Source organism: Lissotriton helveticus, chromosome 5_1 (assembly GCF_964261635.1).
Source record: "Lissotriton helveticus chromosome 5_1, aLisHel1.1, whole genome shotgun sequence".
Classification (NCBI taxonomy): domain Eukaryota; kingdom Metazoa; phylum Chordata; class Amphibia; order Caudata; family Salamandridae; genus Lissotriton; species Lissotriton helveticus.
The window spans coordinates 1,585,024,786-1,585,043,089 of record NC_136065.1 but is presented as its reverse complement, the minus strand read 5'-3'; the positions used below and the strand labels follow the sequence as shown (position 1 = coordinate 1,585,043,089).

The window sequence follows — 18,304 nt, the reverse complement described above, 5'->3', positions numbered from 1 at the left end:
GGAACTTGGAGAGGCGCTGGGCCAACTTAATGCGGGGAAGGCGCCGGGTCCAAATGGCTACCCCTGTGAGTTTTTTAAGAAATTCCAGCTTCTCCTGGGGTCCCATTATCGAAGTACTCTGGAGGTGGCACGTGAGCGGGGCAGATTGCCTCCGGACTGGCGGCACGCCGAGATCGTGGTCTTCCAAAAACCTGGCAAACCCCCCCGACAGGCACGACTCGTATCGCCCCATCTCATTGCTTAATGTAGAAGCCAAAATACTGGCAAAAGCACTTGCGAACCGCTTGCTCCCATATATGGTAGAGCTGGTTCATCCGGACCAGGCGGGTTTCATGCCACACCGTGCGACACGACACAATATCCGGCGTGCACAGGCGGCGATTGATGCGATGGGGACACTGGGGGACAGAGCAGCTTTGCTCTTAGCGGACATTCATAAGGCGTTTGACTCTGTTAGCTGGGCGTACCTTTTTGCACTCCTATCCCGCCTCAACCTCGGCCCAGTGTATCTGTCCTATATTTCATTGCTCTATACTGATATCACGGCGTCTGTCAGGGTAGCTGGGGCCACTTCGGAGGTGTTCTCCATTGGACGGGGGACCCGTCAGGGGTGCCCCTTGTCCCCATACCTGTTTGCTCTGGCCATGGAGCCTCTAGCTTCCTGGGTGCGCATAGATGCCCAGCTTCGGGGCTTTGTCTGGTCTGAGACCCTTTTCGACAGGATTGCCTTATATGCAGACGACGTCCTCTTCTTCCTCACGGATTTGTGTCGCTCAGGGCCCCGAGTGTTAGAAATCATGCGCATATTTGGAGAGGTCTCGGGTCTCTACTTGAATTTAGGCAAGTCCACCCTTTGGGTGCTGGGAGGTACGGCGGAGATAGACCCCTGGGCGAGGGAATTGCAACATGCAACTGACGGTTTGAAATATTTAGGGGTGTTCCTTTCTGAATCCACCCATGTTACGTGGGAGCGCAATATTGTGCCCGTATGGGATAAAGTTCAGGAGGATATCAAGACTTGGTCCCGAATGCCCCTCACCATCTTTGGTAGGTCAGCGATATTTAAGATGGTAGCTCTTCCACGCCTTTTGTACCAGCTACAGAATTACCCTCATCCTATTCCTCCCCAGTGGTTTCGGCAGGTTAATTCTGCCTTGAGTCGCTTTCTGTGGGTAGGAGGCGCGGCTCGTGTGGCGCTAAAGACATGTTTCCTTTCCACGTATTGTGGGGGCTTGGCCACCCCGGATCTGTTATCTTATTATCAGGCCACGCAGCTGCTCGTACTCAATGAGTGGTGGTATGGCGACAGAGGGGACCCGACATATGCCCTGGAGCGCTCCTTGATGGGTGATCATACATTACACACGATTCTCTACTCGGCCCGGCTGCGGCGGCAGTTGCCGTGCGTTACGAAAGTGGTCTTTGCGGTGTGGCGACAGGCATTACGTCGTATGGGTTGGTGGGGTAGACTAACAGCTGAGACACCGCTATGGCACAATGGTCAACTTCCCGGACTGATGACGCTCACCGGGTTTGATGGCTGGGAAGCCATTGGTATAGCAATGTTGGGACATGTCATGTCCGGTACTACTCTTAAGTCCTTTCAGGAACTCAGTACTGAGTTCGATATGCCCCAAACCCAGTTCTTTCGCTACTTACAATTCCGACACGCGCTTACACCAAACATAGCGGATCTGGACTCACTCCCGGAATTTAGCCCCATTGAAGCGAAGGTGTTCATGGGAGACCTTGGTACTAAGAAGATCTCACGCATCTACCAGTCGATGGTGACCCACTGCTCTTCCACCCTGCTCCCTCTGAAAGCGGCCTGGGAGGTTGACGTCGGTCCTCTAGATGAGGATGACTGGAGGGAAGCCCTAGAGTCCCCGCGCGGAACTGCAATAGCGATGCGGCTTCGCCTGATACAATTTAAATATCTCCATAGGTCTTATTATACCCGAGAGCGACTCTGGAGGGCGGGACTGATTAGCTCCTCGGAATGTCTGCGGTGTGGTGCGGCTGTGGGTACGCTGATACATACTGTGTGGTCATGCCCTCGACTGATTGGATTCTGGAGGGGTGTATGGAATTGTTTGTCTGAAGTTTTGGGTTGGGACCTCCCACGCACTCACCGTCTGGGCTTACTCCACGTACTCGAAGGAGTTGGTGGGAACATATACAAGCGCCACCTGTTGCTACTGGGTCTGGTGGTGGCCAAGAGAGACCTAGCCAGAGCATGGAAAGGAGTCCGAGCCCCCCCCCTGTGTGCATGGAAGGCTGCCCTGGATTATTATATGGGACTGGAGCGGCCTGTTTTTGAAGCGAGAGGCTGCCCCCGTAAGCATTTTAAGATCTGGAAGAGGTGGGCGGAATATAGGGGGTTGCCACTTGATCCCCCTGAAGCGAATGAGGAGGAATTATAGACAGAGGTTCTGAGAGGGCCTCGTTCCTGTGTCATGCCTCACGACAGCTGACAACTGTGTTTTCTTTCTACACGTGCATAGGGTTAGGGAGGGATAAGGGGTGGGTAGTGGGGTAGTTGGGCCTTTGGGGATGTTGGGAGGGATGGGGTGAAGGGAAGGGTAGCCTGCTTTGCTTTATTCTTATTTTACTTAGCATCGCAACGACGAATATACAATGTGTTACAATGCTTGGTGGCACTCTCCTGATTGTGGGGAACCACATTTGTTGCTCTGCATCCCTTCAAATAAATAATAACATTTTGTTGTGAAAAAAAAAGGTAAGCGGATGTAACGGTAAGCAGCTTCAGGAGTTACCAAATATGTCTAGTGTCTGGACTCTTTGCACAATTCAACCTGGTGGTAAGCTGATGAGATGTCAAGGGAAGTGAAGAACTTGGCACCTTCAAGAGTGGACAGCATCTCATTAATATTTGGAAGTGGTTGACGATCAATCCAAATGTTCGTGTTGAGGTCCCTCAAGTCTACACACATTCTAAGACTTTTATCGGACTTGCGTGCTAAAACTATGGGGGCAAGCCACTCGGAACCCTCTATGGGCCCAATGACCCCAGCAGCACACAGGCCTTCAAGTTCTTTCTTGAGTGCAGGACACAAACTCAAAGGTACTTTACGCACCTTATGAGCCACAGCCTTAGCATCATCTTTGAGTACAATACGGTGGTGGAAACCTTTGAGCTTCCCGAGGCCTCCCTTGAACACCTCAGGAAACATCTGTGCCCACTTAACATTGGAAATTTGTGAGACAGGTTGAGAAAGGGATGCATTAGACAAGGAACTGTAAAATTGACACAGAGTACTACGGGATACAACCATGTCAGGATGACTGGGATCTAGAACATGTTTAAATCCCCTTGTTCATCCCGCCCCAATAAATTTGCATCTTCCTTAACTACGAATACAACACCAGAGGTGTGATCTGAATTGAAAACCAAGTCTGCAGAGAATTTTCCAAGTACTTCTACCCTCTTACCACTATATGTAAAGATGTTGATGCTGGAAGGCTTTAGTTGAGTATCAGAAGTTTTACTAAAATCAACGGCATTGATGAAAGTAAAACGAGATCCAGAATCCGCAAGGAACTTGAGACTCACACCATTAACAGCTATAAGGCAAGAAGGGGATTTCCTTTTCTGAAGACCAGCCAACGAGGACAGTTCAACAACACCAGTATCAAGAGACGAGGAAGGAGACAACATTAATAAATCGTATGATTCCTCGTCAGAATCTTCAGTAATCATCTTCACAGTTTGAGTTTGAGATGGGTTTTTCTTGACTAAGGCAGCTCAGCACATTCTGGAATAATGACCTTTGTATCCACACTCATAACATGTTTGGTTGAGAGCAAATCAAAATTTTGCATTGCCAAGATGCGATTTGCTCCCACAGCGAAAACACATGATTTCACTTTGTTCAGGCTTGGCCTTAGCCGAAACCGGTGATGTAGTAGGGCGGGAAACATTGGTTAAAGGCACGTTGGGTTTGGGTTTGGGCGGTGCCTTGGTCAAGAAAAACTCATCTCAAACTCAAACTGTGAAGACGATTACAGAAGATTCTGACGAGGAATCATATGATTTATTAATGTTGTCTCCTTCCTCGTCTTTCGATACTGGTGTTGTTGAACTGTCCTCGTTAGCTGGTCTTCACAAAAGGAAATCCCCTTCTTGCCTTATAGCTGTTAATGGTGTGAGTCTCAAGTTCCTTGCGGATTCTGGATCTCCTTTAACTTTCATCAATGCCGTTGATTTTAGTAAAATTTCTGATACTCAACTAGAGACTTCCAGCATCAAAATCTTTGCCTATGGTGGTAAGACGGTAGAAGTACTTGGAAAATTAATTCTCTACTGACTTGGTTTTCAATTCAGATCACACCTCTGGTGTTGTATTCGTAGTTAAGGAAGGTGCAAATTTATTGGGTCAGAACAGATCCCAACATTAGTGGACTGTTATACATTTCTTGCTGCTCAGTAGCTGCTGTTTCTTCTTAGCAGATTCGTTTGCAGCTTTCTCAAATTTGTAAAAAATCGTAGTCTTCAAAAAACAGAAGTCTTCCACCTTCACCTGTGGAGTTGTGAAATATGTATGTGTGGGGAAAACTAATCTTCTCTCAACAATGACTTAGGGAGAGGCTGTATGACCGGTTACAAGGCATGAACAGCTGCCCTTTGCCCATCTCTGACCCACACCTCCTGGTGCACTCAGTATTTATGTGGGGGATAGTCTCCCATGGGACGGTGTTGTTCAATAAGTTGCCAATGGTTCTCTTTGGGTTGTTGAGCTACAAGGAAAACACTGGTGTTGTACAGCTATCGTTCGAGTTGCCAATCTGTTCTCCTAGAGAAGGTACACCCTTAAGCAATTCCTGCATGACCTGTTAAACCAAAATCTCTACACTCTACACTTACAACTTTTCTTATCACATGTCAGGTGTTTTACACATTTGCATAGCATATTCCCACCATTTGAGTACTCCCACCTTTTTTCAGAATCTGGAGAAGGCTGATTCATACTGGAGAAGGCCTGTCAAGGTTAGAGCTGATTATATTGCATAGATCGGTTACATTTTATAGTGGTCAGCTAGATGCTCTTATGGATCTGAGTGGTCATTATGTGGGTGTGCTTGAATATACCTCTTTGTTACGCATTAATTTTCCCAAGACACTGCTATTTGTTTTTTTCTGCTAAGGTGTATGGTTGCAGGTTGCTGATTACTCGGCCTCAAGCAGTTATGTTATGTGATAACTTTGCGAATAATTTTGTTCTAATGCTATTATGTGGATAACTGGTTGTGTTTGGTGTAATTTAACTTTTTCAGTTTGGTTGGAATGTAGGTTGGTGGTAAAATACAGATGTGTTAGTATAAATTAAGCACCATTTATGTGGAAAATGCTTAGTCAACTAGGTGGCCTGGAGCGGTGTTGTATGTATGAACCTGCCAGGAGTTTTCTAATGAATACTGATGTTGTAGGGCTATGTGTCAATATGGCGTGATCTGGATTTGCTGTACAGGTTGCATATGCTAAGCCTATAACATGGCTTGAAACTGCGTGTGCACATGATGGTGCCATGAGTTGTGTCAAATGTGCACCGTTTTTAAGTGAGTGAGAGTATAACATTAATTTAGGTTATAGTACAAGCTTGACCTGGATGTGCTGGTAAGGTAGCAACAGTTTTCCATGCAGGATGCCTTAGCATTTTGATGGTGCTGAGAGTTATTTCTAAAGAATAATTTTGGTGTGGTACATGGGTTTTGCCACGGAAGATATGCCTTGTGCAAGAGAAGTATAAGAAAAAGAAGCGCAAAGTCTATGGTCACTCTTTCTGCATCAGTCATTTGGTAGGCTGAATAATTTAGCGAATATTGAATAAACATATAAACTGGTATTGATTGCCCTCCTGTTAATTGTGATACATTCTAGGCTTGGAACCCCAACGTATACGGTCACTGTTGGGTAGAGATAAACAAGACACTTGCCCCACAGGAAGCGCAGCCGCTCTGTAGCTCCTCATCCCACTCATTCCTGCAGCAGTGCTGGCGAGCTTGTAAGGTGTTGAAACAGCAGGAAGATATTTGTATATGTTATGCGGATGGGCCAATTATCACATTCAGAATGGAGAGGTATTATTTTCTAATTTCCTTCCTTGTCCTAATAGAATATCGTGAGTCGTTAATTCCCAATTGTTTTGTATTCATTATTAGTTTCTGCAGACAGTAAACAGCTAAAGTTTCTGTGGTACGAATAACGACAAATAGAAAAGGAGCAGAAAAAAATCAAGGGGTTCAGGCAGATCCCAGGAGAAGGAGAGGTCAGCATGGAAGTGACTTGCACCCTAGAACAGATGGCAACTACATCTCATTTAAATTATTAGAAAAATAATCTCACCTCCATCTGCGCTGTCCTTATGTGAAACCACAAGGATGGTGCTGCAAAGGACAGTGAACCCACCAGACTCCTTGCACAGGTAGAATCCACTGTCCCAAAGCTGCAGGTCCCTGATGGTCAGCTCCATCCTACCAGCCTGAGGAGTCATAGACACAGACGATCTCACCCACTGGTGGTCTGGATTTATGCTTCCATCAGAATGCCCGATCCAGTCGCAGGACTTGTCACTTGTCTGTTTACACCACTCTTTTGACCACCGCTGGGACTGGTTGTAAACACACTCCAGTGTGACCGACTCTCCTACAACCTGGCGCAACACCCTGGGCCCTTTTCCTGGATCCAAGCCTAGGAAATGTAAAGAAAAAGGACAATGTCATTTTGGTGTAGAGTTCCAAGCACCTTACTTGTTGCAATTGCAGAGCCTTGCTCAGCTGGACTCACGTCCCATTCAAAGGGATATCCCTTAATCAATGCCTCAACCCTCACTATAGACATTGCAAATATAACACGATTCCCAGCTAACTAAATTCAAATATGTCCTTCAGAAACAAGCCATCACCATGCCCACTATAAGACTATCAGCAGCAGGGAAGACCCCGGAAGTTACCAAACAATCTCTAACATACCCTAGCCAAGAAAAATAATGGATGGGGAGCTCATGCAATACCTTCATGAATGTGCACAACTGAACCATCATATAGTGAGATTTTAAACGACACAACACTTTTACCAGTATTTTTAAAGTATTCTATCTTGTCAGCAATTTGTGATAAGGAGTGTGAAATTAAAAGCACAGTAAGAAAGGAACATTTGGGATTGTTTTTCAGGAAATATGTGCCAGATGAAGTTGTGCAAGCACTTCGTACAAAATAATTTATGAAAACTGAAAAGAACATAAATGTAATTATACATGGTGTTGTATACTGTACATCACGGCACATTTGGTTAAATAGGTGGCACACCTGCCTTCTTAGGCACATTTTACTAACAACCATTGATAATCAATCAATCAATCAATCAGAGTACTTGTAAAGAGCGCTACTTACCCGTGAGGGTCTCAAGGCGCTGAGGGGACGGGGGGCCACTACTGCTCGAAGAGCCAGGTCTTGAGGGGTCTTCTGAAGGCGAGGAGGTCTTGGGTCTGCCGTAGGTGGGTAGGGAGGGTGTTCCAGGTCTTGGCGGCGAGGTAGGAGAAGATCGCCACCGGAGGTTGTTCGTTGGATGCGGGGAACAGCGGTGAGGGCGAGGCTGACGGGTGGGGGTGTAAAAGCTGAGTCTGCTGTTCAGGTAGGCTGGTCCGGTGTTGTGGAGTGCTTTGTGTGCGTGGGTGAGGAGCTTGAAGGTGAGCCTCTTGTCGACGGGGAGCCAGTGTAGGTCTCTCAGGTGGGGGGTGATGTGGCTGCGGCGGGGGACGTTGACGATCAGTCGGGCGGAGACGTTTTGGATGCGTTGTAGTCGTCATAGGTGTTTGGCTTGGATTCCTGCGTGGAGAGCGTTGCCGTAGTCCAGTCTGCTGCTGACGAGGGCCTGTGTCACCGTTCTTCTTGTTTCGGTCAGGATCCACTTGTGATCCTGCAGAGCATGCGGAGGGTGTTGTAGCAGGAGGAGATCACGGCGTTGACCTGTTTAGACATAGAGAGGGAGGAGTCGAGGATGAATCCTAGGTTGCGTGCATGGTCGGTGGGTGTCGGTGCTGTTCCCAGTGAGGTCGGCCACCAGGAGTCGTCCCAGGCTGAGGGGCTGGGTCCGAGGATGAGTACCTCCGTCTTGTCCGAGTTCAGCTTCAGACGGCTGTTCCTCATTCAGTCGGCGACGGCCTTCATTCCCTCGTGGAGGTTGGTTTTGGCGGTGTGCGGGTCCTTGGTGAGGGAGAGGATGAGCTGGGTGTCGTCAGCGTAGGAGATGATATTGGGGTCGTGTTGGCGGGCCACTTGTGCGAGGGGGGCCATGTAGACATTGAACAGCGTCGGGCTGAGGGATGAGCCCTGGGGGATGCCGCAGATGATGTCGGTGGCCTCAGATTGGAAGGGCGGGAGGCGAACGCTCTGGGTTCTGCCAGAGAGGAAGGACGTGGTCCAGTCAAGGGCCTTCTCTAAGATTCCGGCTTCTAGGAGGCGTGTCTTTCGAGTGCAATGGCAGACCGTGTAGAAGGCGGCTGACAGGTCCAGGAGGATGAGGGCTGATGTTTTGCCGTTGTCTACTTGGGGCCTGAAGTCGTCTGTGGAGGCGATGAGGGCTGTCTCGGTGCTGTGGTTTCGTCTGAACCCGGACTGGGACAGGTCCAAGATGTTGTTGTCTTCCAGGTGGCGGGCCAGTTGCATGTTGACGATTTTTTCGATGACCTTCGCCGGGAACGGGAGCAGGGAGATGGGCTGGAAGTTCTTGAGGTCCTTGGGGTCCGCCTTGGGCTTCTTGAGGAGGGCGTTGATTTCGGCGTGTTTCCAGCTTTCCGGGAATGTCGTTTCGAAGGAGATGTTGATGACCTTCATTAGTTGGGGTGCGATGGCAGCGTCTGCTTTGTTGAATACGTGGTGTGGGCACGGGTCTGACGTAGATCCTGAGTGGATGGAGTTCATGACCTTGCGTGTTTTTCCTGTTGTTGACGTTGGACCAGGAGGTCAGGCGGTTGGCGCTGGGGGTGTTCACAGGGGAGGTGGGGTCTGGCGTAGTCGGGGCGGTCATGGTGTTAAAGCTGTCATGGATGTCAGCGATCTTGCAGTGGAAGAAGATGGTCAGTGAGTTGCACAGTGCTTGTATGTCGTTGTCATTGGCATTGGCGCTGGGGTTGGAGAGTTCCTTTACGATGCTGGAAAGCTCTTTGCTGTCGTGTGTGTTGTTATCCAGGCGGTCTTTGAAGGAGGATCTCTTGGCTAATCTGATGAGGTGGTGATGTCTGCGGGTGGCGTCCTTGTGGGCTGCGTGGTTGTCCAGAGTGCGTTTGTGGAGTTCTCAAGTATCCAGCATGCGCGTTTGGAGGTCTGCAGCGCGTCGGTGAACCAGGTGGCTCTCTTGCTGGCGTGGTTGTTGGAGGGTTTCTTGAGTGGGGCGAGGTGTTGGCGCAGTCGTCGATCCACTGTCTGAGGTTGCAGGCTGCAGTGTCTGGGTTGGTGGGTCGGTGGGTGGGTTTTGGGCTAGGGTGGTGATCAGCTGGTCTTCGGTGACTTTGCTCCAGCAGCGGCGAGGTAGCTGTTGGGTGCGGTGGTGCGTGGTTGGTTTATTGAAGGTGAAATGGATGCAGTGGTGGTCGGTCCAGTGGAGTTCAGCGGTGTGGTCGAAGGTGACGTGGGTGCCTGTGGAGAAGACGGGGTCCAGCGTGTGGCCAGCAGCGTGGGTGGGTGCGGTGATGAGTTGTCTGAGGCCGAGGTTGGCGAGGTTGTCGATCAGGGTGGTGGAGTTGGCGTCGTTGTTGTTCTCGAGGTGGAAATTCAGGTCCCTGAGGAGGATGTAGTCGGTGGAGGCGAGTGCGTGACGAGGTCGACGATGGAGTCGCTGAATTGAGCTCGGGGTCCGGGGGGTCTGTAGATGAGTGTTCCTCTGAGGGTGGTGTTGGGGTTGGTGTGGATCCGGAAGTTCAGGTTTTTGGTGGTGTTGAGGGTGTCGTCTGCGTGGGTGGCGACCTTGAGGGTGGACTTGTGGACGATGGCTATTCCTCCTCCGATTCCGTTGGCGGGATCCCTGCGGGTGATCTTGTAGCCGTCCGGGATGGCTATGGCAATGTCGGGCACCGAGGAGTCGTTCCACCAGGTCTCGTTCAGGAAGGCTACGTCTGGGGCGGAGGTGTCGAGCAGATCCCAGAGCTCGACGGGGTGTTTGCCTGCGGAGCGGGTGTTGAGGTGTATGCAGCGGAGGTGGTTGGGTCCAGTCCTTGGAGGTTTGGTGGCTCTGTTGCAGGTAAAGCTGCAGGTGTGGCAGGAGAAAGGTCCGTGAGTCCCTTTCGGGGCGGCTTGGAAGCAGGTGTGGTTTCAGCCGGCGTTGAGTGCGTAGAGGGTGCTGGCGTCATAGCGGAGTCTGGTGTTGTGGCGTTCACGGGGACCAGAGGTTCTGGCGCTGGGCACGGTCCAGGCGCAGACGGGCGCAGATGGGAATTCAGCCTGTCTAGCCTGACTGAAGACCTTTTTAGGTCTTATCTGGCGTTGCAGCGCACATGCTCTGCTCGCTCTGCGAGGGCTTCTTGGAATCGATACAGTTCCAGAATGGGACTTGAAGCCCCGCCCCTCTTTCCCATTGGCTTGCATCATCGTTTATCGTAAACGGTGGCCCGTGATTGGAAATGAGGCTTCTTGGTTACCACCCTGTCCAATTTTCGGATGGACCGGAAGGACAGGCTGACACCATCTTTCTTTGGTGGGACGTGGGAGGGTTCGGTTTATGGCAAACGCTGGCTAGTGATTGGAAATCGCTCCCATTGAGCATGCATGCCCATTTTCACTTTTAAAGCTCAGCCGGGTAATGCGGCTATTTGTATGTGTCTTGCATTTAAATGCGAGACCTACAACATTGCAAATATTTTTATCTTGCGGAGCAGCTGATGTTTTCACATTGCTCAGACCTCTTGCAGTGCAAATGCTTCTTCTATATCTGCCGCTTAACTGCGTGCTGCATGCGCTGCTGCCACACCCTTTCCTGCTCACGTCAGCAGCTTGCGGACCCGCCTAAAGAAACCTACTGCCTAACGGCAACAAGAGCGCACGGTGGGAAAACAACTCTTGAATGTCTTGACCGGTGTTGAGATCTACCAACCTCAAATATGTAAGTGCAATTAGGGAGAGTGGAAGACGGCCAAGGCCGCCTTACTGCCAAAAACTAGAGCGGTTTGAGAAGTTCCAGAGAATGCGGATGTAACCTTTCACTCCTAACTTAAGAGAAACGTCCTGTTCTAAAAGAAAAAGATAATTGCATACATTGTCAACTTCTTTTGAACTTCTCTAGTTACTAAAATAGTTGTGATCCCGGTGAAAATATCTTAACTACTCTTCACAGTTTCTTAACCAAAGTCTGGATTGTTTACAGCGATTGGAATAGACTGGGAGTTAACACTCCCCGCGATCGCTTGTCTTCTCCAACTAGGGATAGCAGTGGTGTAGCCCGCTTTGTTTTTTAACCAAAGGTAGTGCCTGACCATACAACAAGAGTATAGAGCTTTACAGTTTCAAGGTTGTTAATTTTATTAGAAGAAAATTGAGTGGTTTTGCCAAATCTCATTTCATATAGCTCCGAATAAAATCTTTTTATAACACTTCGTTGCCTTTTCAAAAGTTTCCTATTTGCACTCGTTGTTTGTTATAGTGCTTTTATAACGCCTGATAATGATGCCAACATTTCAACTCGTGATCGTCCGCACTTTTTTTTACCATTGCTTGCGTGTGGGCTTAAGGACACTCATGCGGCTTGTAGCTTGTGTCTACTCGCGTTTGCTTGTGTGACGCGATGCTAATAATGGCGCCACTCCCTTATGTTTTGTTTTTCAAGCTGTGCACTGCGCCTGCTTTATGGGGGTCACCTTATAACTTTTTAAAATGCTCCGTCTCTGTCAGCAGCGGCCTCTCCTTCCTGCGGCTCAGCATGTGTACGGCTCACACTGTATGTCTATGATGTGCACTTCTGTCCACTCGTGTCCATGTGCATGTGGTCCTGGTTAAACATGGATGTGTGTGAGTGTGTAATGTACATCTAACTGTTCGTGTCTAAGTATTTTGCTCAGCCTGGGTGTTTTAATGTGCATTTTCTCTGAGTTTATAGCTGTAGGCTTTCGGGGAGTCTGTGTGTGTGAGTGGAACAGGAATTCTGAAAGATATCTATAAGTGTGGGCTTTTGTGTACTTTGCATTTTGCCATGTGAGAGTTTGCAAATCGTGTGTGCGGTGGGGGTGAAAATGGGTTTGCGTGAGTCTTGACGTAATGTCAAATGTCTTCTGGTATGTTTGTATGTTGTCTGTGTCTCTGTATGTGTGGGTGTATCCGTTCCTGTATGGTTAGTGTGTTTTCATGATTTTATATATGCCAGTGCGTGAGCCTCCCCTGCTCTACAGTCCGCGCTCAGGCTACCCCAGTCCCTTGGCTCGGCTCTGTGCTCCTTTCAGGCTCCAGACCAGGTTTGCCTTGCCTCCATGTAACCAAAGCCAGCATGCTGTGAGCTGGGAGTCTCCTGGGCTGCCTCCCAACCTCACATGGCGAAGCCACCTCCCACTCCCAAACTTCAGGTTTACAGCTAAAACTCTCCACAACATCACCCGCTAGAGAGACCCACAAAAAGGGCACCCTGAGAACCAGCCCAGGAGATTGGGAGCCAGCACAGGAGACTCCTAGCTCACGGCATGCTGGCTTTGGTTACATGGAGGCAAGGCAAACCCGGCCTGGAGCCTGAAAGGAGCACAGAGCGGGGCCAAGGGACATATAGGTATGTGGAACTTAACATTTGTGTTGTTTTGGTGTACACTATTTGAAATTGTTTGTCATGTTTGTATGCTTGGGTGCTATGGTATATATATACCACTGTACTTATAACAACTCATATTACACTACCAACAACATCAAACAACAACCAAAACAGTACTCTCATCCTCATCACTAACAGTCCTTCTGCATCACACTACTCTTCTCCTACTCCAACTCCTTCAATCTCCCTCACAGTGCTCTTCTGCACTTCTCTACTTCCTTATACCTAATGCTAATAAAATAATCTTACCTTGCTTCAACCTCACACTATTCTTCTGCAGCTCACACTCCTTTCATATCACACCTACTGCTCTTCTGCTACTCTATCCTTCCTTATGTATCATACTGCTCTCCACACTTTTCAAAACAACACTAAACTCCTGCACACTTTCTTCCTTCTCCCTTTTTTTCTCTCCCCCCCACACCTTTCTTCTGCATCATAGTATTCTACTCCTCACTAAACTTCATTAACCCTCATGTTATTCTTCTAATCATTCTCCTTCCCAAATCTTAAACACTGCTCCACTCCTATTAAAGTATGCTTTAAACTACTACACAGCTAGCAACAGAAAATCACAAAATATCACAAACATACACTAATTAATACAAAGCTATAAAGCAGTACCATTCGCAAAGCAAATTGCTTTAACTTAAACAAAGGCGAGACCTATTGCATTTCCGAAGCTTGTTCTTTTCTGTGACAGCAGAAAGCACATGGCCTTCTCCCATTGAAAATGTCAATTCCAGGAATCAATCATGGCTGAGGCAGGGTACTGGGTCTTTTGTGCATGGCTGAGGGAAATCGTATTTGGAAGCAGATTGAATGTCTTACTTTCCAGATAACTATTGGCCTCCTGAAACAGGGACCAAAGTACGGCCTGTGGATTTAGTCCGTAATCTAGGGGTCATGTTAGACCATAGGCTTAGTATGGAGACGCATGTAAAAAAGACGACCACCTGTTGCTTCGCCATCTTACGCTCCCTGAGGAAAGTCTTGCCTCTCTTACCATCCCAAGCTCGTGCTCAAGTGGTAAGGTGTACAATCCTCAGCAGGTTGGACTATTGCAATGCCCTCTTGTTGGGGTCCCCTGAGTTTTTGTTGGATAGGCTCCAAAGGGTCCAATCAGCGGCTGCTAGGTTGGCTCTGGGGCTTCCGAGAAGAGCACATGGGCCGTCCACTCTTGGGAAATTGCATTGGCTACCGGTGAGACAGAGGATACAATTTAAGGCCCTCTGCATAGTATTTAGAGCTCTCCGTGGAATTGGCCCGGCCTCCTTGCAATCGAAATTTGTTTGGTATACTCCAACTAGGCAGCTTCGATCCTCTGTCGCCAAGCTGGTGAAGGTACCTAGATTTAGGAAGGTCAGAGCCGGGGGCAGATCCTTCGAGGTGGCAGCTGCCAAACTCTGGAATCTGCTCCCTTTTGAAATTAGACAAATTACGGAACTTCTCCCGTTTAGGAGAAAGATTAAAATTTGTTTGTTTCCCAAGGCAATTCCTTGAAAGTTCACGCCCTCCTGGTCACCGTCCGCTTCTTCTGAACTAGTCAGCGCCAGGATGCCTGCAAGGTGACAGTGCGCTTAATAAGTGTTTTAAATAAATAAATAAATAATACTGTCCAAGGAATAAAGATTAGGAAGTATTGCAGATGAAAACATTTGCCAACATTAGATCCCTCTTGATGCTAAAGGCAGTTAAATAACAATGTTGTTTGGATGGGACCATAGACTTGTTTGTTCTTATGTCCATGGTCCTAGTCTAAATGTACTCCTGGTCAATCTCACGGGCCTAGTGCATGTGTCCATACATTCATGCCTCTGTGTGCTCACGTCTCTGTGCCGGAGACCCTGTGTAACTTTAAGTGCCCTTGTATGTGACTCTCTGACTGTTCCAAATGCATCAGTATCAGTGTTGCAGTGTGTCTTCTAATGTCAGTGTGAGTCATAATATCCATGTTTCAGTGTCCCTGCATCACTGTCCAGAGGTCAATGTCTCAGGAGCAATGTCAGTGTCTCCCTGTCTTGCCAGATCGTGTCCTCATGTCAGTGACCCTTTTTCAATATGCTCATCTTAATGTCTGTGACTTTGTCCCAGTGCCACCATTCAATTGTGTCAATGTGATTTTTCCGTGTCCCACTGTCAGCGTCTCACAGTACCATAGGCTGTGTGCCAGTGGACTTCACAATGTACACGCTAGTGTTATGCTGCCAGTAGTGATGACCCAGTTATCCTATATCCATGTATCCATCTCAGTGCTCTGGTGTCACTGTACCAGTGTCAGGATCCTTCCTTCAGTTTTCATGTGCACTTTTTTGTGATGCTGTGGTGCCAGCCACCAGTATCTGTGCCTCCTTGCTGGTGCCCTGGTGGTATGTCACTTCCTAGTGTTAGTATTCATGTGTTGTGCTATCCTGATCAGTGTCCCAGTGCTGGATTCCTTGTGTCAGTGTCTCGAAATTAGTATTTGTGGACTTGTTAATGTTCCTGGGACAGTGTCATCATGTCAGTATCCGTGTGTATGCGCCAGTGTCCCACTCTTTCCCCCTCTCAATGTTTCAGTATCAGGGTCACTGGCCATGTTTCTCCATCTATGCATTGTCAATGCCCTTGTTCCAGGTTCCCAGAGTCAATGATAGTTATTCTGCATCATTGTTCATGTGGCAATGCCAGCATCCTAATACCAGTGTCTCTGTGTCAGTGTCCTCTTGTCCCAGCCTCTGTGTGTCCTGGCAGTAACCACTGGCAGTGTTGCAGTGCCCAGTGTTCATGTTAGTGTCCAAGTGGCAGTATCAATGCCTGTGTCCCAATGTTTGTATCTCCATGTTAATGCCCTTGTGCGTTTTTTCCAGTGTCAGTGACCAAAGTCAGCAACCAGAGGTCAGTAGCACAGAATTGTATCCCCAATCAGTGCCCCTTTGGTACTACCTCTGTGCCATATCACTATCCTGGTGTTGTGTCCAAGAGCTAGTATTTTAGTCTGAGTATCTTAGTGCCTCCTTTTCAGCCTCCCAGTGTCATTTCCCCTTCACATTATTCTAGCATCAATGTTTGTGCCTACTGTCAGCTAGCCAGTGTCACTGTTACCATGCCAATATCCTCAAGTCAGTGTTGATGCTCTTATGTCTGTCCTTGCATCAGTGTTGCCGCATGATTTCTGGTGCCCTATTTCAATGAAGTATCCAAAAATGCAAGGTTTAGATTACTTCATCACATTCTTCATAGATCCTTCTTTACCCCCCGCAAGCGTAAAATGCATGGACTCCTGGGGTGTCTGAGGCGTAGGATGGACAAGGCATATCTTGTCCGGGGATTTAAGATTATTAGACAGACATTCCAACCATCCTAGAGAACATTACAGGGAGAACTAACTTGCACAGAGAAGAATGTAGCCTTGTAGGCTTAAATGCCCAGATCTGTAAAGACAAAAACACTACTGACTTCCTGCACCCGGCGGTACTTATAGGTACAGTTTGCCTAATCATGTAGTGGAATGTTGTTAAAGCATCCTCAGTTACCAAGTGGACACACAGAAGATAAGTGGGGCAAAACTGGAAGTAGAAGCCCTACCTATAGAAAAGGGAGGGGTATAATTGGCCATGAAAGAGCCCAACCGTGGCATGACTTGCATTTTAAATTCACACCATAAGCGGCTGATGAAGGACATAATATTGTGTAATACAGGGAAGAGGGGATACTTTCGCTGCTTAAGAAGAGAAATAAAGTGGTTCAAGATGTACTCCGGACCTTACAGGATACATCCACTGTCTCCTCTGGTCCTCTTGAACTTCCCTGTGGTGTCACTTCCTCCTCCACTATAACCCCCCAGGAAGCCAGGGAACAAGAATCATACCAGTAAGTTCATAAAGGAGCAATCAAAATGAAACACTGATTATGAATAGACACTTGTGTCGCTACTCGTCTATTTGGTACGAAATAGTTCGCTTGTGATTAAAAGTGTGTCATTGGTTGAATGATAAGGAAACCTGAATAATTAGAGCAGTGTAAATGATAACCACTTCATGGCGATATACTAATGCAAGTTTCTTTTGAAAATAGCAATATGGAGGATCCCAACCCAGCAACCCTGCTGCTATATAGAATTAAATAGTTTGCAATTGCCAAAAAAGTACAAGACTACAACCAAACTGAGAAGGGATATATGAGTAAACAAAATGAAAAAGAGAAGAACTGTTAAATGTACAACGTTGTGAAAACAGATGTGCCTATTAAACTACTGAATGTATAGTTATTACATGGAAAACAAAAGTCACTGCCCTTGTGTTAATGTCCAAGTGTCAATGTTTATGAGCTCTGTCAATGTTCTAGTTTCTAGTTTCAGAGTCCTTACTTCAAGATTCCCTGTCAGTGCTGTGGTCCCTCTGAGTGTTTCACTGGCCGTGTATCATTGGCAGTATACCAGTGTCAGTGGGCCCGATTCACAGACCTAACTTAAGACAAAATCCTAAACTTACTACCATTTTGGTATTCACAGAAGGCACTTACTCATTTTGGTATTCCCAGAAGGCACTTATTCATTTCGGTATTCACAGAAGTTAGGAGTCCTAACTTTAGGACTCCTAAATGCCTTCTGTGAATACCGAAAGTCTTAAAGTTAGGATTTTTCTCAGTTTAGGAGTAGTAAAGTTAGGGCTCCTAACTTTAGGACTCCTAAACTGAGAAAAATCCTAACTTTACGACTTTCGGTATTCACTGAAGGCATTTAGGAGTCCTAACTTTACTACTCCTAAACTGAGAAAAATCCTAACTTTAAGACTTTCGGTATACCGAAATGAGTAAGTGCCTTCTGTGAATACCAAAATGAGTAAGTGCCTTCTGTGAATATCAAAAAGGTAGTAAGTTTACAATTTTGTCTTAAGTTAGTTCTGTGAATCTTGCCCAGTGTCTCTATGTCAGTGTCTTTGTATGAGCACCCCCCTATCACTAGCCACATGTCAGTACACTAGCGTCTCACCCTGAAATGAGTGCCCCTATGTTGTGTTACTCTACTGGTATTGTGTTCTACTTAGGTGTCGCGAGATTTTTGTAATTTGCTATTGCATATTCATGTGAAATTACGTCAAAGTATGCAAGATGCAAAGCTGTGATTTCACACTATACTTTAGGGCAAAATTCATCCTTGTGTCAATTTTTGGCACTAGGATACATTTAAAGAAGTGCACCAGCTGTTGTTCCTGTGCATTTGTGGTAATATCTTATCGTACATTACTGCAATTTACGCCATTTGTGGTACATTTCTACTGTGAATAATGTAACATTATGCTTAGTGGCATAATGGCGTGTTCTCATTAATTTTACGTAATAAGTGTGATGGAGCGAGTTTTGGAAATACATTTATTTCAGCTCGTGAAGTTAAAACTTCCATAATAAAATAATATTAATAATAATGTGTGCGGTGAAAATATTAACCAACCTAGAGTAAAAGTTGCATCCTCATGAACATGTGGGAAACTAATATCATCCAATTAAGAGATAGAGGTTACGCTA

At 47.2% G+C, this 18,304-nt stretch overlaps 1 protein-coding gene across 1 annotated transcript in view; it reads right to left on the bottom strand.

Annotated features, from left to right (window-relative positions):
* LOC144755623 (polymeric immunoglobulin receptor-like) overlaps window positions 1–18,304 on the bottom strand; it is a 238,352-nt gene that overhangs the window by 74,468 nt on the left and 145,580 nt on the right. Inside the window, exon 3 of the mRNA XM_078644745.1 lies at window positions 6,365–6,709. Within this exon, the coding sequence (XP_078500871.1) occupies window positions 6,365–6,709 (345 nt within the window). The remainder of the gene's footprint in view (window positions 1–6,364; window positions 6,710–18,304) is intronic.